General features: G+C 47.2%; 1 protein-coding gene across 5 annotated transcripts in view; it reads right to left on the bottom strand.

Annotated features, from left to right (window-relative positions):
• The window catches only part of LOC146869424 (vacuolar-sorting protein SNF8), a 241,818-nt gene that overhangs the window by 97,992 nt on the left and 118,149 nt on the right, over positions 1-25,677 (bottom strand). For all 5 annotated transcript variants that reach the window (XM_085599827.1, XM_085599831.1, XM_085599828.1 and 2 more), the window contains 2 exons: positions 2,044-2,116; positions 1,772-1,913 (listed from right to left, as the gene is read on the bottom strand). In XM_085599827.1, the coding sequence (XP_085455953.1) occupies positions 1,772-1,913; positions 2,044-2,116 (215 nt within the window). The remainder of the gene's footprint in view (positions 1-1,771; positions 1,914-2,043; positions 2,117-25,677) is intronic.

Here is a 25,677-nt window from a genome sequence, read left to right as displayed (position 1 = left end):
GTCTATATGAGATGCGAGGGGCAGAAAACTTTCCATGGCAGCAGGGCTATGAATCACTTGCAGGAGGACGGAAAGGCTGAGTCCTTTGCTTGTGAGCTAAAGGAAATGTTTACCTAAATCACTAGACAGGAATGCATCGGCAGAAGAGCAAAATAGATAATTCGAAGGTGAAATACAGCTTCTTGGCAGGCAGGTGAAAACTGGCCGAGGCAGGCACCGTTAGCTGCACAGGGAGTAGGACAAAGTTCATGGATACAGATGCGAGCTCAAGCTGAAGCTGTCAGAGACAGAGAGCAGGGAAAGGCTTTGAGGACAGAATCGGGCCTACTTGCCTGAACTGTAAAAATGGAGTAACTTAGCCATATAAAGTCGGTGGCCTTTCATACTTAGGAATCGAATATCCAGCCCATCGATGGCGGATCTGACAGAGAACATGTCGACGGTAGACACACATATGTTTGCGTCTTAGAAACTGGAACTGGAGGGAACATACATGTACTTGTAACATGCATATAGAACCGTTGGGGTCCAAGATAGGGGACATAACTGATCAGGAAAATCCACATTTCCACACAAGGATTACTCCTACTGGACGGCAAACAGCCAGCCATTAACTACAACTAGCTGGGAGGCCTGGTAATATCTACGTATAAACAGCAAAGCAATGTGAGCTACCCAAAAATAACTGAATTATGCCGCTAACAATATATCTGTTCCACATGCTTGCTGAAATCAAATGCAGGTCTTGTTTCTAAATGTATCAATTAGAATGCAGGTTAAAACTGGGAGTAAATTCTCCTCACTGCAGTCAATATTCAACGTCAGAAGCCTTTGTTTTACATTTATTTGTTGCAAAGTCGAATTAATTATAGTAGTACTCTAGCTTTATGACTTCATGCAAATGTCCAGCCCTGCTTTCCAAGTGCTTCAAAGCACCCCTCTAAGAACTGTTTTCATGGAGAAAAAGAATAAATATGGGGACAGGCAGACTTAATAGGCATACCCTATTCCACATGCTAAAGGCTGCATCCGTCTCACTGATGTCTACAATTGTTTCTACAATTTTCAGTGAAATAACCCATGACGGGTTTAGAGTTTCTAAGTGCTCTATGGCTTCTGATGTTTCAACAATCCTAGTTCTCTACATAATGCATGAGTTTTTACAGGTGCCAGCAACCTCATAATGGACAGGGTGGATTCAAAGGATTGGTCCATGTTGGTGCATTTAAGTCCCACTCACCTTCACAGTCCAGGTCTCTAAAAACATTTCCAGGGCCCTTTAAAATCAATTGTCCCAATGGATCTACATGACCTGTTCTAGACAGAAATCTGAGCACATAAATATGTAGAATGTATAGACATGCAGAGACCACTTCACATACCAGGTGGCAGGAGGGCAGAATAAAAACTACTTATCCTACGCCACACATTTTTAAATTGGTCTAACTGTGAAACTGCAACTAGTAGAAGAGTTCCATTCATCTGTCCTCACACAGGAACGGTGGTTGAGGTGATAGAGAGAAACTCATCCATAAAACAAAAAAGCAGATGGATTACCCACATAAGAATGGTTTTCATAAGGAACATGTACGGGTTGTTTCCCCAAGTGTTTGATCGAGATTTTTATATTGTAGCTTCAACAGTACGTGGGTGATAAAGAGGATGCATAACTCTACATATGGGCTTTTGCAAAATTAACTGGGGTTAATAAACTCTGGCGATGCAAACCTCCTACAGGCTGACACGCTCTTATGTTCACAGAGTATCTCACCTCTGCCAACTGGAGTACGACCGTGTGATCCATGTTGAGTTCTGCTGGCACAGACTGGATCAGGTATGTTCCGCCTACTGGAATAATTCCAAATCCATTTCCTAGAACTTTCAGCTTTTTAATTGCCCGGATGAGATCATCTCTGAACAAGGACAGAAGGGTGGAGAAAAAAATGGATAACCAAAGTGTGGGTTGCAGGTCCTGCATACGTCAAATGAAGATGCAGGAAATCAAGCCAAGAGCAGACATCAATAAACTAATATGATACTCACTGGCTAACGTCCTGAGCAAACTTTCCTCGGCCTTTCAACACCTGCTGATGGAGCTCCTGTAGAGTTATGAGACCTGTGCGAGTAAGAAAATAATGTAAGAATAAAAGAAAAATTTGTGAAGAAAGAGTAATCAAACTTGGTTTTTTTAAGTGAAATGATCATCACAATGTCACTTTTTCTGTACAACCATTTTAATTCATAAGAGCAACCCTTGTTGCTAGTTGGTTACGGAATATGGAAATGTAACTCCAAACCTCTCCACATATTGGCATTGGAGGCTGCACTGCTTGTACTGTACCGTTAATATAATCTCAGGCACATCTTGCAAAAGACTTGCCAGAGCAAGGTTCAGCGTAATAGGAAAGTAACAGTATGCACAGAAATAAGCAAATGTATCAGATGTGTAAGCGATGGTGTGGCACTTGTTTACATGCTGCACTTTAATTTTTGAGCAGGGAGCAGGTCTGTAATTTGAAACAAAATTAGCCTTAAAGAATGATAACTTTGTGAAGTTTTATTTTTCAAATTCAGAATGTGAATATCAGTTTTAGCACCCCCTATAAGGTTCTTTTTTGACACCGCAGGGAACAAAACGTGTCCATGTCACAAAGTCAACAGAGTTGCGGATGGATGGGGGTTTGAGAGGAGTTAGGCATGAGAGGTTTATTACTGTTAGAGGTGCTTCTGAATGCCTTTGTCTTCACAAATATGCACAGTCATACACCTGAAGGCCTCTGTATCCAGAGGAGATGCTCACAAACTGAGCATGGGGGGGATAGGGGGGATAGTAGATACTAAGAAATGGATACACTTGTAGTGTTAAAAAAAACTGCTGTTGACTATGCATTGGTCTATCTTTACATGAACCCTACTGGTGGACAAGTTAAGACTGAGAATGCATTGTAACCTTAAACAATGCTTCTATTTGAGAAATGATGGTCTGCAACACCTAGGCAGGCAAAAGTAAGTAGTTAACAAGCGTTGCGTTGTGATTGTTCCAAAAAATAAATAAAAAGTAAAGCTTTCTCGAGAGACTGTTAGAAGGGAACCCCTTCCAATCCTTCTAACTCAAACAAATATTTAATCGCGAGAAATACCTAAAATGCCACACTGCTCACAGTCTTAACGTTTCCTTCAGTAGATTTACCATTTAATATAAAATCTCCAGACATCAGACAATTGGGAAAATATTCATGTCAAAAATAGGATGTGCCGTAATAGCTAAGCTCAGGAAGCTATCAGGTGCTACTGGATGTGTTCACATGTCCTCCCTCCCACACTTCAGACACTCCACCATTCCAGATGGGGCTCGCGCACAACTGTGAAGACTGCAGTACACACCATTTGAAGCATAAAGATAGCACAAATGGCTTTGGACATAAACATCGCTCAAATTCAGTTGAGAAATAGGTTCTTTCCACCACTCAACCATCTTCCCCAACTCTAATTAAAGAAGTGCCACTACATGGAACACCTCCAGGAACATATATAATCAACCAGGTTTATTCCTTCCCATCAGGTTCTAAACCTAAAGAAAGAGCCTCTTGAAGAGGCAATGGCCAGGTTTTTGCCTACATAGCCCAACCACCGCTGGTTTCCAACACTCCTTGCAAGAACACAGGTTTTTAGCACATATCTGCACTGGTCCCCCTGGCTTTCGCTTCGCTTCAGCCTCGAGTAAACCAAGGCTTCCCAAACCATAGGCGCTTCTCTCTATTCTTTGCTTGCACGTTCTTTGATTCATTTACTCTCTCTAAACACATGACACTCTATTGGTAGCAACGTTAAGCAGGAAACTCATATTGAATAGGAGAGTAAGACACAGAAAATAAACTATGCCAACCCTGAGCTATACATTCTAAGCTGAAAATCTTGTCATTTAAATATTGGTTAACCAGCACAGGTAATTCTAATGGATACTTCTAACTGCATAGTGCACCTCAATGCACCCTAAGGCAATCCAGGACTGCAAGGCTAGCTGTATATCATGAGCATCGAAGGAAGTCGCGCAAGGACACGTAATAATTACTGCTCCCAAGGTCCATCTGTTACATGTTGTAGTCACACTCCACATCTTTGGGTAGGTCTAAATCCCAAAAGAAATACAAGAAGTCCAAGCAGGGGAGCGTGGCTGCACGGCGAAGAGAGATGGCTGCCGCTTAGCGAAGCTCCGTGACTCCCATCTCTCCCCCGCATATCCGGCACATCCATCCGCTACCCTGAAAGGAAATTTAGCTATCGGAAGACGCCCGGTACATTCTCCTGTGACAGCGAACTCTGTCGATCGCCCCGGGGCCTAGATAAGGGGGGACCCAGGGGGTGCAGGGCGCGAGCCAGGTCTCCCCCTGGGTGGCTTCGCACAATGGAGCGGCCACCCAGGTGTAGGCAAAGGGGGCAATCAGGGAGGCGCGCGAGGGAAGGTAATATATAGGGGGAAGAAGGGTGGGAAATCAGTGTGCCCGGGGAGCGGGGAGGAAGGGTTGCATTTGAATTTTGTCCGCTTTTGCCTACCGTAGGTCTGCGTAGGAGTTATGTCTTCCCAGGAGGCAGTGCGGGAGGCGGTCCGGGTGCTCTGCGAGGCCGGCAGAAGCGACCTCCTGAAGCCTGGTGTTGCCAGGAATGCGCACCACGGAAAGTCAGGAGTGGTGTCGCGAAGGCGGTGGCGGCCTGTTTGTCCCCGGGGCCTGCAACAGCTGAGGAGGTCGCGCTTGAGCCGGAGGTGGGGCTCGAACCGGCCCGGTTCGCGGGAGAAGAGGCGCAGGCCGGCCCTTCAGAGGAGGCGGCAGCCGAGGTGCAGGTACGTGCGCCCGCCCGCATTGTGCTGGCCGGGAGGTGCGCGAAGGTGGGAGGAAGGAGGGGGCGGTCCCTAGCGCCAGCCGGGCCTCGTGGGAGGAGCGCTGGAGGCAGGGCCGGCTCACAGACTGCAAATGTTAGGAGAGGAGGGCGGGCCCGGAGTTTTGATGGGCTGGATTGCCCCGGGCCGGTTCCTAAGCAAGCTACCCCCCCCCGGTTTCAGGTCCTGCGGGTTTTTTTTATGGCAGAGCAACCCTCAATTGGTGCAGGTTAACGGGCAAAATTTCATTTTGAGCCCAGCACCGTCATTGCCCGGTATATTTTCTCATGAAGAGAGCATAGAGAACCCCTATGGGGGAAAGCCAGTGGTAGTGCCATTTAAGGGTGTGGTGGGGGCCCAGGGCACAGTTGGGTCAGGGGCAGGCCAAGCAGGCGGAGGCACAATGGGGCAGAGGAGTGCACAGGGAGGGGTGGGTTACAAGCAGTTGCCTGACAGATCCCCTCAAGTAGTTGGCGCATGCCCCCTTGATTCGCATGCAGATTTCAGCGGACAGGCAGCGGAGCAGGGCGCAGACTCAGAGCCAGGGCAAGAGCCACACGTGCACCATTTGGCAGGGCTTTCCCCAAAGGGGGCACAGGATTCCCGGGAGGGACAGTGGGTATGGGTGGGTAGGGAGGGTGCTCCGGGCACTAGTAGGAGTGGAAGTTTTGAGCACAGAGGGTTTGCAGCGGGAGAGAAGGAACAACATGGTTGGAGCGGCTTTCAGGAAGATATGCCGGTTTTAGCCACGCGGTTTGCGGCCGGCCAGCGCTCAAGACGGATGGAGCACGCTGCGGCTCTGTCTGGGGGGCCTACTGAGGGAGGGCAATCTGGAGCGGATTTCCTTTCCCAGCTGGGTCACCCCTCCGATATAAGGGCTGAACAGTGGCATTTGGGTTCTGGAAGAGGGGGTCTTTTGGATAAGATGGGGGACTGTGGGGCACCTTCTGGTGGTTTTGGTGATTTGGGGCGTCTGGATTTGGACAGTGATGAATTGGAGGAAGGCGAATTGAGAGACGGGGATGGTGACACGGGGGAAAAAGTGGGGAAATCTGTGAAGGGTAAGAGGGGTTTTTTGGGGCAACAAAATGTGCTTAGTTTTTTGCAGACGTCAAGTGCGGACAATGCAAAGGCACAGGATCCTGCAACTGTCAGTCACCCACAAGGAGACCGGCCATTCATCAACCCAAGAACAGCTCCTTTGCCTAAAGGTACGACGGGGTGGTGGTCGGTGTGGCAGCAAGGGGGTCACACGCCCAAAGCAACCAGGTCTATTGGCATTGGGAGTGATACAGTGGGGGACAAGGTATCGTCAGAGATGGGACAACATGGTGCATCACTGGGCGGGGGGAGGGATGGGGCTGCCCTCGTCCCTGCGTCACAGTCCTTTTCGGATCCGGGTAAGGGGCCCACGGATGCAGTGGAAGAGGATAAAAATATACACAAATGGCCTTACATGGGGATTGCGATGCCGTTGGGCTCGCATTTATCAGAAAAGACAAAAAGCAGGATTTGGCGTCATGAGTTTGTGGATGTTTTCAAATTGTTGCACCGTGACATTCAGGCAAAAGAGGGATCTAAAGAGGAAGAATGGGAGCTGGCTAGGCGTCCCAGAGTCCCTAAGACTATTGAGAATTGGTCTTCCGCATTTTTGATATACGCAAGTGTATATTGTGAAAAATATCCTGATAGGGCGGTAGCGATCTTCAAATACATGGATATTATTCGAAAGGCTCAGAGTTATTTTGGGGGTTTTGCATGGCTGTCATATGACGAAGAGTTTAGAGCTCTGTGGAAATATGGATTTTTATGGTCGGTTATGTCCCCTATCTTGGACCCCAACGGTTTCATGTATAAGTCACAAGTACATGTATGTTCCCTCCAGTTCCAGTTATGAAGACGCAAACACATGTGCGTCCACCGTCAACATGTCCTCTTTCAGATCCGCCATGAATGGGCCGGATATTCTATTCCTAAGTATGAAAGGCCACCGGCTTTATATGGTTCATTTATCCCATTTTACAGTCCAGGCGAGTAGGCCCTGATTCTGCCATTAAGCCTTTTCCTGCCTTCTGCCTCTGAAAGCTCCAGTCTGAGCTCGCATCTGTATCCATGAACTTTGTCCTACTCCCTGCGCGGCTAACGGTGCCTGACTCGGCCTGTCTGCCTGCCAAAAACTGTATTTCACCTTCAAGATTATCTGCTCTGCTCCGCTCCTCATCCAATGCATTCCTGTCTAGTAGCTTAAGTAAACATTCTTCCAGCTACCGAGCAAAGGGCCCGGCTTCTCTGTCTTTATGCAAGTAATTCATAGCCCTGTTACCATGGAATATTCCTACCCCCTCGCATCTAGTGTAGACACTTAGACGCTTGTACACGCACTAACAGTCAGTATAGTCAGTATAGAATAAGATTCTATCCTAAGAGACCTCTCTTTTTGGATAACACAGTTCTTTAAACATAGGATATTAGATATGATTTGGGATTAGGTTGACATAACCCCAGACTTCTGTCTCCACATGTAGAGCTAAATGTCAAGTCCCATTCTCCCCCTAGTTGCACGTCAAATCACACGTCATGCTGCTGCGCGCGCATCTCTGCCAAGTATTTTTGCTGACATTGCGAAATTCTTTCATGGAACCACCCATTTGTGACATCATACCTAATGACGTTCTTTAGTTACGCCTAGTTACACCCATTTTAGTTACGCATGTATGTCTTTATCTCTGTTATCAACTGTTACGCCTCCTGCATCTGTTTCACTGTAATGCCTCTTCTATAAAAATGATTACCTGTCAATAAAGTATTGTCCTTCACTTCCTGAACCTCCGTGGTGATGGAATATGAAGCCCACAATTCGAATTGTTATTGGAATAAAGCCCGTTCCGAATCTCTAATACCACGGATTCTGCCTCTTATTTTACTGAGCTATTCTTATTAATTTTCCGCATCAAATTAAGTACCGGTAATTAAATTATTTACCACATATATGGCGCCCGAACAGGGACACTTTCTCATCTCACGCGCCGGAGGTGCGTTGCAGGCCCGGTCTCCTGCTACAGCTGGACGGACAACAACGCGTACCCACAGGATTTCCTGTATCTCCCTCCTGCCGAGCGGGGGTAACTGAGGCTGCGATCAACACCCAGACGAGGCGGTGAGAAGTGCGAAGTATCCCGACCAGAGCCTAGCTGAGAGAGCAAGATCCGAGGTATACAGAGGCCCACCAGGTTCCGAAGTTCCGAAGTTTCGAGTCGAGTCCAGTCCGGTCCAAGTCCAGTTCAGTTCAGTTCCGAGGCCTTCCGTTCCGAGCTACCCGGTGAGTACCATTGCCGGGGAGGCGTTCTGACGTGCACATAGGTTGTGCCGGTCAAGACGGGTTTGGGTACACAAATCCGGTCTGCACTGTTTCAGCAGTGTATCTGTACTGTTTAGCAGTATATCTAGTATGTCTAGTATATAATTCAGAATTACCTAGTTAGTGCCGAGTATTATGCTTAGTGACTAGTTCCCTAAATGGCCATCATTGTTGTTCATTAAATGTTAAATGTTAAATGTTTTAAATACGTTCTGCATATTGTGGTGTGAATGACTGTTCATTATTGTGTTTTGTTGTATTAAACGTGTTCAAAATTAGGTATCAGATCAGTTCTCAATATGCCGCTCTTTTCGAAATTAAGACAGATCAAAACTAGAAAAGGGGTACTCGAAGAAGCTGTTCCCATTCCTCCTAGGGACACTCCAGGGTACTTCATGTATCATAAACATGGCCTAGACGCCATATTATTTCTTGATTTATGGGTAGACTACACCAAGGAATTACCAGAAAGTCAGAGGTGGCCCGCAGCTGGGACCTGGGATGCAGATTGCATCATGAAAGTAGAGGAAGAATTATGGAAAAAGAAAGCTAGACAATCACAGAAAGATGCCATTGAATTATGGCGTAAAGAATCATATAGACGTACAGAAAAAGCACTCAGACAGGAAGAGAAAAGTAAGGAGAATTCAAATAAAGTCCGAGAAAATCTATTAATTGAAGAAGGTACCCGAGTAAAATCAGAACAAGTAGACAGACAAAGAAATGCCCTTATGAATGGTATGTATCCTCTTCTGGCCGAAGGGTTACCTAAGGCTACTCCGGAGATACCAAAAGACTTGCCACCTCCATTGTTTCCGATAAAAGCACATCCCAAAGGGCATCCCAGAACCGCAGAAGATGTTTTCCTTTCCTCTTATTTAGACGACGCAGCTCCCGAGTATGCTAATACTGCACCACATAGACCGCCTGCCGAGGGGGTTCAACGCCAAGACCCTCCGTCTGTACCTCCGCAACAACAAACTCCGACACAAGTTCCGGCAAGCACATCTGTTTCTACAGCTGTACCCACACCTATGGTTGCTATATCACGTTCAACGAATCCTTTCACATCCAGCACCCCAGGCGGTGCTACAGGAGGTACAACAAACATTTTTTCCACGCCACCCAGAGTAAATAAACTTTCCTTTCAAGAATTAGCCCACCAACGTACGCCCAAACTAGTAACTCCCGACATGCTTAAGGAACTTCTAGTAGATTGTAGATATGATCCTGTGCCCGGCAAAGAGGACGAAATGCTGCTGGCATCATTACGTATCCGACGAGCTGCAATATATTTAGGGAGGCTACCAGGAATGACTACACATTTAGAAAATATATATCACTTTGTCCAGTCAGGGCGAGATTCTGAAAGTATTAATAGAGCCATGGAGTACCAGAAAGTGGAGATACAGGGGGAACTGTTACGTTTCCTCATAAATTGTGTGATCAGAAATCAAGACCGACCAGGGGTAAATCCGGAAGAAATGCGAATTCTTACCACATGGAGTCGGAATATATCAGAGGGGAGACATGATAGACTATTAAGTATAGTAGCTATGTGCCGAAAGATCCGCAAAGAAGTAGAACGAATACACGAAGAAAGATTGGCGGTAGACCAGCTTGAACAAAACGAGGAGGAGGAAGAATTAGAACTGCCCACAGGACAGTTAGAAACCATGGCCTATGTAGGTAGAGGAAGATCTTGTAATAATACTAGATGCTTTACTGATCCGATACGTCCGATACGTCCAGATAATAACAGAAATTTCCAAACCCCTATAATAAATATAAGGTCCCCCGAACATTCGTTCCAAGCCGCTGACAAATTACTCCGAGAACGAAGGGGTTATCATATACTCGATTCTATGGACGAACAAGAATTAGCCAGGTCAGCCGTTCACTGGGTTGACAGTCCCGGAAAATATAGTGATGATACACTAGCGCACACGTTTTTGAACCTCACCCCAGATGAACAGCGTTTAGCCGGTATCTATATGATTCAACAACTCCTTATATTATATAAAAGCCAACACTCCGATCCTGGTCCCTTACCTGATATATTGACTGAATTACTCACGAATAAATGGAGAGGTTCAGGTACTGAGTTAATTAGAGAAATACTAGAATCCAGAAAGCAGTACATTCTTTTTGTATGCCCCGAACATGTCTCACTGCCCATCAAGGAAAGAACGACGTATTATATGGATAGACAGAATCCCTTACGCGAAGTCCACCCGATAAAAGGTGATGAAAATCAGTTTAAACGTGTGTTTGTATACACACCCATATCCAAAATGGAACTATTAGAAATGAAGAAAGTGGTACCCAGTCATGACAAAGACCCAGCGGGTTTCCACCGTGAAATTAAAGACATGTTGCTCATGGGAGAGTATACCTATCCCGACATTATGAAAATATTAAAGGTATTAATGCCTGCGGGCATTTACGAAAAACTCAAAGAAAAGGATTGGGAGGTGGGAGACCAAAAGATAGATTGGACAGCATTAGAAAACGAAGAAACAGCTCGAGGTCCAGGTTTAGGGCTTGGGGAAAAGACCAAAATATTACCAGGTTTATTAGTACAGGTACTGCCACGTTTATTAACTACGAAAAAGGAAGACTGGGGTGCAATCTCAGCCTGTAAACAAAAGCAAGATGAAGACACTAGTGATTTTTATGCCCGATTCGAAAAATGTTTTGGTATAAATAGTGGAATAAAAGCAAGTAACGAATCGTATCCACATCTGTTTGTGACAAAATTAGTTGAAAATGCCTTGCCCCAAGTTAAGAATAGAGTATTGAAATTCGAGAGTACCTGGCAAGGTAACACTCCGTCACAAATGTTACAAATGCTACAGTACCATCACAATAGAATTAGAGAGGAACAAGAACATGAACAAAGACGCATGAAAGACACGAAAATGAAAATGCTAGTTTCCCAGACAGTTCCAGCTGACGGTCATAAAAAGGGTATGACACAGTCCAGTGTTTCAGCAGGTTCTGTAAAAGGGACATGCAACTATTGTAAACAGCCAGGTCATTATGTACACGATTGTCCAGTTTTAAAACATAATATCGCCATAGGTAATACAAAAGAAAGACCACGGCCACTTAGACAGGATCAGAACCAACAAGGAGCCCCGCAGCATGCACAGTCCATGCCAGCTCTGCAACAGTCAATGCCCGCTCCACCACCGCAGCCTATTGCTGCCACACAAACAACGACACGACAGATGTACCAGACCGCACAGTATGACTATCCTGATTATCAACGATACTCATGAAACAGCCTAGAGAGGGAAGTTGGCTTACCCCTTATCGAGGTCCCTGTAGATCAAGAAGGACCTTATGTACACAGTGAACTATTAGGCCAAGATAGAAAATTTTTACTTGATACAGGGGCAAGCCGAACAACCATAAAACGTAGTGAAGTTCCAGGGGCACCCCTCTCAGGCTCACAGAATATTTCCCTTGGTTTTTCAGGAAAACCTATCATTAACGAAGTATCACAGCCTCTTCCACTTACGATTGGTCCCTTGACACGAACTACAGATTTATTGCTTACTAAATCATGTCCAGAAAACCTGTTAGGTATAAAAACATTGAAAGCTCTAGGAGCTATAATATGTTGTTCTCCGGAAGGAGTAAGATTGTTTTTACGTGATTTCAAAGGGCACTATGTGTCCCGAGACATGGATCACCGACTGCAGACTTTACCCACACATTTATGGGCACAAGGCCCTACAGATGTTGGTTGCATGAACATTACACCATATCGAGTCACACTAAAGACAGGAGTGGTACTACCACGAATGCGACAATACAAGTTACCCCCAGATGCTGTAGTGGCTTTACTGCAAATCGTTGACGAGCTTATTACCCAAGGAGTGGTTGTGGAAACCGACTCCAATGTATGTAATTCCCCGATAATTCCGATTCTTAAACGAACTGATCCAAAAGCCCCGCCAGTATATCGATTGGTTATTGATCTGCGCGAATTAAACAAATGTATTGTACCACAATACCCCGTAGTCCCAGACATTTCTTCATTACTGACAGCCATTGATTCCGAAGCAACATTCTTTACTGTAATTGATCTCAAGAATGCCTTTTTCAGCGTCCCAATAGATCCGGAAAGCCAATACTTGTTCGGATTTAGTTTAAATGGACGAAGCTTTAAATTCACACGCGCACCTCAAGGATTCACAGAAAGCCCCAGCATCTATAGCCAAGCACTGAAACGAGAACTTGACAGTATCCACATGCCAGTCAACACTGCCCTGCTTCAATATGTCGATGATCTGCTGATCACCGCTAGAAGCGAACCTGAATGTGAAAAAGCCTCACTGACGGTTTTACAATTTTTGGCCGAAAAGGGGCACAAGGTGTCCCCTTCTAAGCTGCAATTCTGTGTCCAGCGAGTTGTTTACCTTGGGCACTCGCTGTCCAAGGAGGGAAGGCAGCTTACGTCAGATCGCATCCAGTTAATTGCTAACATGCCAATACCCAAGACACAAAAGGAGGTACGGGCTTTTATAGGCCTCACTTCATATTGTAGGCAGTGGATCCCTCAGTATGCATTTCTAGCAAAACCACTCATTCAGTTGACAACACAGGAGGCGGCCACATCGACTGTCCTCCCTTGGACTCAGGAACATACACAAGCTTTTGAAAACCTAAAGAAAGCTTTATGTCAACACCATGTTACAATAAACATTTTACGCTCTTTGTTACAGAACGCGAAGGTACTGCTTTGTCAGTACTCACTCAGGAACAAGCAGGATCACACAAACCATGTGCTTATTTTTCTAGTACATTAGATCCCGTAGCTCAGGCTCTGCCTGCGTGCCTGAAATCAGTGGCAGCGACAGCTTTAGCAATCAGACAAAGCGATGCCATAGTGTTAGGACATCCATTGACAGTACAAGTACCACACGCAGTAGAGGTTCTTGTGAACCGAACGCAAACACAACACTTGACGATAGCAAGACTTACCGGTTATGAATTAACATTGTTTCAGCCACACATAGAAATCAGACGTTGTAGTACATTGAATCCTGCCACACTTTTGCCAGTAAACGGAACAGACCCACTAGCACATGATTGTATTGAAGTTATTACTATCACGACGAAACCCAGACAAGACTTGACAGACGTCCCATTGTCAGATCCAGACCTGACGTTGTATGTAGATGGTTCATGTATGAGAACAAGTACAGGAGAGCTAGTGGCCGCGTATGCAGTCACAACAGACACTGAAGTCATTGAAACATATTGCATAAATACCTTGTCAGCTCAAGCAGCAGAGCTCATCGCTCTGACACAAGCCTGTATTCAAGCCACAAATAAGAAAGTCAACATATACACCGATTCACGTTATGCATTCGGAGTCGTCCATGACTTCGGCGTACTGTGGCGAGAGAGAGGTTATTTAACTTCTCACGGTGCCCACATTCAGCACGGACCCCTCATTCATGCCTTATTAGATGCAATACATCTACCCACTGCAATATCAATTATGAAATGTAAAGCTCATACGAAAGTTACTGATATCATTTCCCAAGGCAATGACCTAGCTGACAGAACAGCTAAACAGACTGCTCAGAATCAAACTCACACATCTGACATGACAAAGACAATAGTTCTGACACCAACACATTGCATGACGGTTAAGGATCCCGCTCTTGACGTAATTGACATACAGACACATGCTACACCAGATGAAATAAAGAAATGGACTGAATTAGGAGGGATCCAAACGGATCAAGGATGGATGACGAAGGAAAAATCTGTATGGTTCCTTCCTGACTCTATGGTTCAAGTTATCATTAATACAATACATAGTCCAGCGCACCTAGGAGATAAAGCTATGCTAGACAGCATTCAACACATTTGGTTCAACAAACATTTACGAGCAGCAGCTAAACAAAAAGTTCGTACCTGTATGATCTGTTGTCAGTTTAACCCAGGTAAAAGCATTCCCGTAGAACAGGGTGGATTTCAGCCTCCTGATCACCCTTTTGAAGTCCTCCAGATGGATTATATCCAGATGGAACGATGTCGAGGATTCAAATATGTTCTTGTAGTTGTCTGTGCTCTTTCCCGTTGGACAGAGGCATACCCGGTCTCAGATTACACTGCCCCGACTACTGCCAAACAGTTAGTTCGAGAATTCTTCCCACGGTACGGTTTACCACGTGTTGTCTACTCAGATAACGGCCAGCCGTTCTCATCCGAACTAATGAAACACGTTTCACTTTTGTTAGGCTATCAATGGAAATTTCACTGTGTCCGACACCCCGAGGCAGCAGGTCTCGTGGAACGACATAATCAAACTCTGAAAATTAGATTGTCCAAAATATGTAGAGAGAAAGGTGTTGATTGGGTAGTAGCCTTACCAGTTGCACTCTTTTACATGAGAATGGTAGCGCACTCTCGAACAGGGCTATCCCCTTATGAGGTGATCTTTGGCAGACCACCAAATATGTGGGGGACGCCTATACCACGCAAAATAACTGATGTTGACTGTAATATGCTGACAGATTACCTGGCTTCCTTGATGTCTGCACTACAATCTTGTCGTTCACAGGTAGCTGCAGCCTTTCCCGACAACACCGAGGTGAAACCCCATGACGTAGTTCCCGGGGACCTGGTGTTAGTGCGGAATTTTGACCGGAAGACTCAGCTGGATCCTAGGTGGAAATCGCCTCAACTTGTACTACTCACCACGAGGACAGCCGTGAAGATCGAAGGTCGCAAAGGATGGTTACATTCAAGTCATATCAAGAAATTTCATGGACTACCGTCTGATGTAAACGTTACACCTCGCGTGTCTTCACCGATTGACTCAAAGCTTCCTTTGGTTGAACAAAGCGATAAGGAACTATACAAATTAAAATTACGGTCTAATAAGTCAGACAATTTGATTGTTTAAGTCCTCTCCAAGGTGAATCGGTCGAATTTGTCTCTGACATGTATCCCCTAGACCTGACTAGAGAAAGAAACCGAAAGATGCAGTTGAAAAAGCATGCGTACTGTAAATCACTGCGTAGTCATTGCACAGTGACGTTATTAATTTTGTTTTTCTTAAGTCTTTTAATAATCACTGCAAGTATATTGTTGCACATATATTATCCTATTTCTAAACATGTTTACAATGTTACTGCTGAACATTCTTTTAGTGAATTACCCCCGCATGAGTTGTCCTATAGATTTGCGCTGCGCAATAACACTTTTATTAGTATGTTACATCATTCCCATCAGACTAGCAATGCTACAAATTGTTGGATATGTGGCCGACTCCCTCCCTATCAGAACTATAAGGGAGTTTTGCCCCTCTTTCCATATCCGTTCACACACAATGGCTCCTGTGGAGCATGGTTTAGTTTAATTAATTCCTTAGATTCAAACTCAGTAGCTTATCAAGACAATTGGGTATGGGGAAACCTGAACCTAGTTTTGCTTAAAGTCTGCTACCCTAACAAGGAGGGACTTCCCAAAAGAACAGGAACTGATCTAGAAAATGAAGTATATGGATTAGGTAATTTTACGCTTAACCTCATGATCCTGAACGTTGAATCTGAAACTACACCAATCTTGCCCGCCATGTCCGTATTCCCAGTAAAAGGGGAACTATGTATAAGAAAGAATGGCTCCATACACATGGGCCATAGTAAATGCACCACTGTGATAAAATTCAGTGATCAAGGCAAGTCTACATTTAGAGCTTCTCGTCATTCCTACTTTATATGTGGTCAGACTGCATATATACGTTTGCCTCTAGATTGGGATGGTACCTGTTACATCGGATTCCTTTTGCCACCTGTTTTCCTAGCTCCTCCTGATTATCATAGAAATACTCATTTAGTACACAATAGACAGCAGAGAGATCTCCCAATCGTCGATTACACTGAAACAGCATGGGAAAAATACACAGATTTCAATAAAGGTTTCTTCCCCTATATAGGTACAGTCACTAATAGTAAGTTGATACGTAGATTAACCAGAACCCTTGAAGCAGTAGTGAACGAAACTATTTCCGCCTTAGGCAATTTAACAGAAGAGCAGTCTGCTATGCGGATTGTTGTGCTTCAAAATCGTCTTGTCCTTGACGTCATCCTGGCCGATAGGGGCGGAGCTTGTAGGGTCATCGGATCAAGTTGTTGCATTTTCATACCAGAAAATTCGCCGTCAGTATATAAAGCCATAACCCGCCTTCATAAGATTGTAAGCCAGATACACCAGAGTCCAGGCACCTGGACTTGGTCCGGTTGGTTCTGGGGCGTGTTGTCAGCCTGGGGATGGAGAATGCTCTCCTTCCTAGGTATTGGCTTTCTCATACTATTCAGTTGCTGCTTATGTCTACAATGTGGGCCAGCGATTTGTGGTCTGTGTGCCACCTCGTGTATCCCACATCCAAGTTTTCGTGCGAGATCCCGGAAGAAAAAAGAAGAACAAATGATGTTATATGAACAGATCGATGGATTGATGAAGATTGATATCTCCTAAGGGCCAGTAGGGGACAAGGAGGGAATGTGGAAATATGGATTTTTATGGTCGGTTATGTCCCCTATCTTGGACCCCAACGGTTTCATGTATAAGTCACAAGTACATGTATGTTCCCTCCAGTTCCAGTTATGAAGACGCAAACACATGTGCGTCCACCGTCAACATGTCCTCTTTCAGATCCGCCATGAATGGGCCGGATATTCTATTCCTAAGTATGAAAGGCCACCGGCTTTATATGGTTCATTTATCCCATTTTACAGTCCAGGCGAGTAGGCCCTGATTCTGCCATTAAGCCTTTTCCTGTCTTCTGCCTCTGAAAGCTCCAGTCTGAGCTCGCATCTGTATCCATGAACTTTGTCCTACTCCCTGCGCGGCTAACGGTGCCTGACTCGGCCTGTCTGCCTGCCAAAAACTGTATTTCACCTTCAAGATTATCTGCTCTGCTCCGCTCCTCATCCAATGCATTCCTGTCTAGTAGCTTAAGTAAACATTCTTCCAGCTACCGAGCAAAGGGCCCGGCTTCTCTGTCTTTATGCAAGTAATTCATAGCCCTGTTACCATGGAATATTCCTACCCCCTCGCATCTAGTGTAGACACTTAGACGCTTGTACACGCACTAACAGTCAGTATAGTCAGTATAGAATAAGATTCTATCCTAAGAGACCTCTCTTTTTGGATAACACAGTTCTTTAAACATAGGATATTAGATATGATTTGGGATTAGGTTGACATAACCCCAGACTTCTGTCTCCACATGTAGAGCTAAATGTCAAGTCCCATTCTCCCCCTAGTTGCACGTCAAATCACACGTCATGCTGCTGCGCGCGCATCTCTGCCAAGTATTTTTGCTGACATTGCGAAATTCTTTCATGGAACCACCCATTTGTGACATCATACCTAATGACGTTCTTTAGTTACGCCTAGTTACACCCATTTTAGTTACGCATGTATGTCTTTATCTCTGTTATCAACTGTTACGCCTCCTGCATCTGTTTCACTGTAATGCCTCTTCTATAAAAATGATTACCTGTCAATAAAGTATTGTCCTTCACTTCCTGAACCTCCGTGGTGATGGAATATGAAGCCCACAATTCGAATTGTTATTGGAATAAAGCCCGTTCCGAATCTCTAATACCACGGATTCTGCCTCTTATTTTACTGAGCTATTCTTATTAATTTTCCGCATCAAATTAAGTACCGGTAATTAAATTATTTACCACAGCTCGGCTGAGCGTGTCTCCTGACAGACCCTGGGGAGATGTGGATTCTGAGTTGTGGCTACAATGGATGGCGTCTTCTCAGCCGCCTGCTACTACGCACACGGCTAGTGGGTTGCCAATAGCTTATCGGCCCTTTCAATCTCGTCCCGCCCAGCCTGGGGCGGGGTTTGGAGGCAGAGGTCAGTCAATCAATTTTGGGGCCTGTTGGAATTTCAACAGGGGTTTCTGCAATAGGCAGTTTTGCCGATATAAACATGAGTGTTCCCAATGTGGCGGCAAACATCCCCTCACACAATGCTTCGCTGGCCAGAGGTTTGGTGATCAGGGCAGGGGGCAGCGGGGAAGAGGCAATGTTTTCCAGTTTGCAGGAAAAGGGTCCTACCCCAGTTAATTTTGAGGTATTGGCGAGATGGCTGGAGGAGTATCCAGATGCTGAGGCTGCCAGCAGACTCTTTTGGGGCTTCAGGGACGGTTTCAAAATAGGTTACCAAGGTCCGAGACAGAGTAGGTGGTCTGATAACTTGAAGTCTTCTAAAGAGTTTCCACAGGTGGTTCAGCAGAAGTTGCGGGAGGAAGTAGAGGCAGGTAGAGTCGCTGGTCCTTTTGTTGGCTGTCCTATGCCAAATTTGATTGTTTCTCCGCTGGGGGTGGTACCCAAAAAGAAAGCAGTGGAGTACCGTTTGATACACCACCTGTCATGGCCTGAGGGTTCTTCCATTAATGATTTCATATCTCCCGTAGATTCATGCGTGGCATACACGTCAGTGGATGATGCTCTGCGCTTGATTAGATCGGCAGGGAGAGCGGCGCAATTGGCCAAGAGCGATATCCAGTCTGCTTTTAGGTTGCTACCCATTCATCCTTCCGATTTTGGACTCTTGGGTATGCAGGTACAAGGGGCTTTTTATGTAGATAAAATGCTCCCTATGGGCTGTTCTATCTCTTGTGCCCTGTTTGAAACGTTCAGCACGTTCTTGCAATGGCGTTTCACGCATGTTACTGGTCATGCCCTCATTTGTCATTATTTGGACGATTTTCTTTTCATTGGCGTTCAGGACACAGGTCAGTGTCAGGGTGCTCTGCATTCTTTGCAGATGATGGCACAAGAGCTGGGAGTGCCATTGGCCCCGGATAAGACAGAGGGGCCGAGTACAACAATGGTGTTCTTGGGTATTGAAATAGACACAGTGGCCATGGTCGCAAGGTTGCCAGCGGTAAAAGTTCAGGAGATCTCTGAATTTTTGACATCCGTGATTGAAGAGCGCAAGTTGGAACTCAGGAAGGTGCAGAAACTTTTGGGCTATCTCAATTTTGCGTGCAAGGTGGTTCGGGCTGGGAGAACGTTTTGCAGGAGGTTGGGAATGTCCATGTCTGGGGCTTTTCTTCCTCATCACAGGGTGCGTATCTCAGCAGCTACTAGGGCTGATTTGGCGATATGGCTGACCTTCTTGGCAGACTTTAATGGTGTGACTTTGTTTTTTTTTTTTTTTTTTTTTTTATTGAAACCGTTTATTACAGAATCCAAAAAATATACAAAGATGGGCCTACAACCTTCAGGCCGGCCGCTAGCAAACAGAAGGAGCATGTGATACAGACAATAGCACGCATGCTGCGGCAGAGGGAAATTCACAGGAGTTGGAAGAAGCGTTGGCAGCCACACCATCCGGACCCCACATAACGGTTTCTTTTTTATATAAATAACAACAAAAAAACGAATCCACAAGGCAACCCACAATCGGAAACAGCAGCATGTGCTCCCCTAAGAGGGGGACCCCACCAATCCATAGGAGTATCGAGGGGGGGAAAAGGTCAGGACGGGGACTAAGTAGACTCATTGCCCAGAACCGGGAAGACAAACTGGCGACGGGGCCGGTGACGGATCGGGCAATAACGGCGGGGTACAGATTCCCCCACGGTAGGCGTTCCAGGGGCCCCATACTTTCACCCATGTCCCAGGCTTACCTCTCGCAACATACACCACCTTTTCCCGAAACATGCACCAATCCATGTTATCCTTCCACGCCGAGACGGTCGGCGACCTCTGGGAGCCCCACAGTTGAGCAATGTCACGTTTGGCCACCATATATCCCAGAGTCACCCACCACGTCTGCGGCACCGAATAGTCGGTTGGCTCCCACACATTCAGAAGACATCTCCTCGCCTCGGGCAGCAGCGGCACACGCGTGACTACCTGCAAAACCTCATGCACACCACGCCAGAATCGCGCCACATCCGGGCATTCCCACAAAATATGGAGAAAGGTCCCCAAAGAACCACACCCACGCTTACACAACCCGTCCACAGCATAGCCCATACGCATCAGCCTCGGCCCCGTAACATAGACCCTATGGAGTATCTTGAGCTGGACGAAGCGAAGGCGGGCCGGTATTGCCACCTCTTTCGGGGAGGCCACCGCAGACACCCAGTCCTCGTCATCCAGCTCCAATCCATCGGCAACCCATGCCTCCCGAAGGCTAGTCAGCAGTCCCGAACGGTCATTAATAAGTTTTTTATAAATTAACGAAATCGTGCCGTCCGGTACATGCCCATCCAGCACTCTATCTTCCAGAGGGGAGTACTCCGGGATGGAGGCGACGTCCGGAAAGACGGAGCACAACGCATGACGAATCTGCAGAATATCGAAAATACTCCCTGTCCTGCAGCTGGAATTCTGTCTGCAGCACATCGAACGTCTTGAATCCCCCCCTCGTCCAGAGATCGCCCACCCTGCTAATGCCTATCATGTCCCACTTCTCAAAGCCCTTCGAGGTCCACAGGGAGCCCAGCCGCTCAGATGCGTATAGTGGCGTCGCCCGGGTCAAGCGGTCCCTCCACCCCATCGCCGCATTAGCCGCGTGCCACACTCGTACCATGACCCGCGTGGGGCCCGTCAGACGCGCATCGAGCGAGCTAGAGTAAAGCGCCCGATTATAATCACCACCGGGCAGTAACATCTTATCCATTTCAAAGGCAGGGTTTAGAGCGGGCCCGTACAGGCCGTGATTGATCGCAGCCAGCTGGGAGGCCCAATAATATCGCTTGATATCCGGGAGGGCAACCCCCCCATCGTACCAAGGGAGCGTCAGCTTCGCCAGGGCGATACGCGGTCTACCCTCCCAAAACAGTCGGCGCTGCAGACTCTCCACCTCGCGAAAGTAGCGCGCCGGGACGACGTCCATTGTGTTCTGTAAAGCGTACAGGAAACGTGGCAGCGACATCATCTTAAACAATGCCGCCCGGCCGAGCGGCGAGAGCGGCAAGCGCCTCCAACGCGCGACGTCCTCCTTCAGGCGATGGAGGGGGGGAAGCAAATTCTGACTATATCGGGCCTCCGCGTCCAGAGTAATGAAGACACCCAGGTACCTAAATCCCCGCGGGGCAATCTGGATAGGACAACCCCGCGGAAGGATAGGATCCTCCCCAGAGAGAACATACACACACGATTTAGCCCAGTTGATGACAAGGCCGGAGTTGAGGCCAAATGAGTGCAATACATCAACCAGTACTATCAGTGATTTACGTGGGGAAGCCAGGTACAGAAGTATGTCATCAGCGTATAGAGATACGCGGTCCTCATACTCAGGGGTCCAGCGGAGACCACGGATAGAAGGATGCCACCGCAGCCACTCCGCCAGGGGCTCCAAGGCAAGCGCAAAAAGGAGCGGTGATAACGGGCAGCCGTGCCGCGTGCCCCATGGTGTGTCTTTGTTTTTTGCGGATGAAGACATGATTTGGCAAGTGCAGATCTACTCTGATGCGTCTGGTGCGAAAGGCTTTGGTGTCTTTTGGGAAGGGCGTTGGTGCGCGGAAAGTTGGCCACGTCATTGGATGTTGCAAGGTCGTAGTATCGCTTTTCTAGAGTTTTTTCCCCTTTTGGTTGCATTGTATGTTTGGGGTGATGAGTTTCAGAATCGTTCAGTACTGTTTCACGTTGACAATCTGACGGTGGTTGAGTTGGTTAATAAACAGAAAGCCAGGGACTTGAGAGTGTTGCGCTTGCTGCGTGCTTTTATGCTAAAATGTTTACAGCTCAATGTTGTTTTTAAGGCGCGGCATATCCCGGGAGTGCATAACGGTATAGCAGACTCTCTGTCTCGTTTACAGTGGGCGAGATTTCGTAGAATGGCCCCTGGGGCGGAACACAGCAAGACTCCAATCCCGCAGTGTGTCTGGGAGTGGGGGGACTGAGACTGGTTGCCTTCGTAGAGAACTCAATAGCGGCTTCTACAAGACGGAGCTATCAGCAAGCATGGAGCGAGTTCTTGCGCTATGGTAAACTGTGTGCTAAGAATAGGTGGAGGATGGACGATGCTCAGTTGGTTCTCAGTTTTGTTTTGCACATGATAGACAAGGGTCTGGCCCATACCACCATTTCTAGCAAGTTGGCGGGGATTTCTTTTTATGGGCAGTTGTGGTGGGGGAGGGATCTGGTAAAGGGAGTTTTGGTGAAGAGGGTCCTCAGAGGTTTAAGTAGGGTGCAGGCGGGGACGAAACAGTTACGCAGGGCAGTGACTTATGATCTGCTGCGGAAAATGTTGTTGCAACTACCACTTTTATGTTACAATGAGTCTGAGTGTAGGCTGTTTAGGCTTTGTTTTCTATGGTTGTTTTTTGGGGCTTTCAGAGCTTCGGAACTTCTTGGGCTGCGTCATAGGCCAGGTATTCACAGTGAAGAGGTTTTTCTGGAGGAGCACAGATTGCGCCTTTGGTTGCGTTTTTCCAAGACTGATCAGCTGGGCAGGGGAAAATGGGTTTTCTTAAGCAGAAGTGAGGAGGGTTTCTTTTGTCCTGTGGGGGAATGGGAGATTTTCAAGGCCTCTAGTAGTTTTGCTACTGGGCACATATTTTGCCATGCCTCGGGACAACCGATTTCCGTGGCCCAGTTGCTGGCGGTGATGAGAAAGGTACTCCTTAGCCTGGGGGAAAACCCTTTCGGTTTTGGAACGCACTCTTTTCGCATTGGGGCAGCCACAGAGGCGGCCAGGTTGGGGTGGTCATGGGCAGACATACGCCGTATTGGGAGATGGAAGTCTAAATGTTGTGAAAAATATGTTAGAAAATTCTCTGTTTAGATCCTTGTTTTCTTTGGTTAATCATTGTTTTTCTATCTAGGTAAGGCGCCGGGGCCTGTAAGTTTGAAAAAGTCAACATGGATAGTAGGACACTCCTTCGTAAAATGGGCTGCAGTTTATGCTGAGCAACAGATTTGCGGGCGTTCCCTTGGACTGCAAAGTGCTAGCCACGAGGTGGTATGGAAAGGAGTAGGGGGAATGCGTTGGGAGGGGTTGTTTCCTGTGTTGGCCACAATGTGTTATGGAGGGGGACCACCGAATTGGCTCATTATTCATTTGGGGGAAAATGACCTGGTCAGCTTATCTGGGCTGACGCTAATAAAATTAATGAAACATGATTTGGAGGCCCTCCAGTCTACTTGGGAGGGCACTCAGTTGATTTGGACAGAGTTCATTACGAGGTTGCACTGGAGAGGAGCACGTCATCATGCAGCTATGGAGAAGGCGAGAAGGAAGGTCAACCGAACTATGAGACTTTTCTGTGAAGAACATGGGGTGCGGGTACTCGCTCACGCCAACATTAAAAGCACGGAAGGGTATCTGTTTCGGGAAGATGGGGTACATTTATCTACAATGGGGCAGGCGTACTACCTTTTGGAGCTAAGGGATTTGATTGCGCAAGTCTGGAATGAACATATATGGTGCTCTTGAGATGGGGTTTTTTTCTTTGCAAACAAACCATTTTTCTCTCTGGTGGGGCAGGAAAACTCTGTTGGTTTTCCTGGTTGGCGGGGTTTTTTGCTGGGGGGGTGGGCAGCCTTGAGCGGGATTGCCCATCCTCCAACGGGGGAGGGGGGGGAGCAGTCACGTGATCAGGAAATGAGATTTATGAGAACATACACACAGGGGGCAGTGTTCTGGTTAGGTGGGGGTTTTACATTGAGGGTAGGCTTTGGGGAAAAAGTGAAGACAAACTTGGGGAAGTTTATTTCATTGCAGAAATTTATAATTGGCGCCTGTCTTAATAAAGTGGCCTTTTTTGCTACACAAGTAAGTAGTGGTTCGTGAGTTATTGTGCGAGGGGGGACCCAGGGGGTGCAGGGCACGAGCCAGGTCTCCCCCTGGGTGGCTTCGCACAATGGAGCGGCCACCCAGGTGTAGGCAAAGGGGGCAATCAGGGAGGCGCGCGAGGGAAGGTAATATATAGGGGGAAGAAGGGCAGGAAATCAGTGTGCCCGGGGAGCGGGGAGGAAGGGTTGCATTTGAATTTTGTCCCACCCACCACTCACCCACCCCCTTTTTTACTATCTATTCTGTACCCACACCTCTCCTTTTTCTGAGGAGCCATTATGTTTTATTCCGCTTTAGGTGGGCATTAAGCCTTCATTTAGTTTTTCTCCTTGCCACGCTAAGACAGGTTTTATTTATTTTCAGGCCAGTCAGCGTACTGGGTAGGCGGGGTTTTTTGCTGGGGGGGTGGGCAGCCTTGAGCGGGATTGCCCATCCTCCAACGGGGGAGGGGGGGGAGCAGTCACGTGATCAGGAAATGAGATTTATGAGAACATACACACAGGGGGCAGTGTTCTGGTTAGGTGGGGGTTTTACATTGAGGGTAGGCTTTGGGGAAAAAGTGAAGACAAACTTGGGGAAGTTTATTTCATTGCAGAAATTTATAATTGGCGCCTGTCTTAATAAAGTGGCCTTTTTTGCTAAACAAGTAAGTAGTGGTTCGTGAGTTATTGTGCGAAGCCCCTTTGGAGTGCGGCCTGCTGTGGGTGCGCGCGCCGACCTCGCGTGAGAGCTGAGGCTGCGTGCGTGCTCACGTAATCAGGCTGGCTGAGCCACTGGTCCTGGGTCTGCTGCGCCGCCCTGCCCCCGGAGACACTCGAGCGAGGATCATCGGCTGAGGCGAGGTCTGGAGCGCAGAAGCCGCGCGATTACACGGCGGGGGCGGTGGCGCCCGCTCCGCTCGGCATCGCAAGGCACAGTGAGATAGAATGACGCAGTAAACCAAAACCCCAGACCTATCACAAACCCAAGCGCGGTGCGAGACCCAAACTGCCAGAACTATCCCATAGAGAAGCATCTTCAAGCAACACTCACGTGCTGCTGGGTGGTGAGCAGCCCTTGACTAACCGGATCGCCCGAATTATGACCTCTTTAGAACTTAAGGGAAGGCGATCATATCCCCGTGGAACGACACATTATCACGGTGCTTCGGGTCTTCTTGTCGACAACCCATACCGCGGAGCAGGGAGGTGCGTGAGGCACAGGGCCCTGGTACAGATGCCTCAACTGAGATCGTGGCATGGCGGGGGGGCCCCTGTCTGCCAGTTATCTCTCCTGGGGAAGTGCTTGACTCCCGTGGCAACATCTGCGGCCCAGTCCAGTGTGGAGCCGTAGTGGCCTACGCCCAGGGTGAGTGCAGTGATCTGGCCCTGCCACATCCTTTTCACTAATGACGTGACTGAGACAACTGGAGAGAGGCGCAATGTCATCCACAAGAGGCAGCAAACCTGTACAGCAGAACAGACTAGACTGGTACACTCCCCCTAAGACGTCCCAGCCAGACCCCATACCCATTGAAAAAAGCGCAGACACACAGGGAACAGTGGACCCAAAGCCCACCCTTAACGACGTCATGGAGGGAATAGCAGGGATCAAGACCTCGTTGGAACAAAAGATGGACTCTATCACAGTAGA

Source organism: Triturus cristatus, chromosome 1_1, assembly GCF_964204655.1.
Source record: "Triturus cristatus chromosome 1_1, aTriCri1.1, whole genome shotgun sequence".
Classification (NCBI taxonomy): Eukaryota; Metazoa; Chordata; class Amphibia; order Caudata; family Salamandridae; genus Triturus; species Triturus cristatus.
This window is presented reverse-complemented; position numbering and strand designations above follow the sequence as displayed.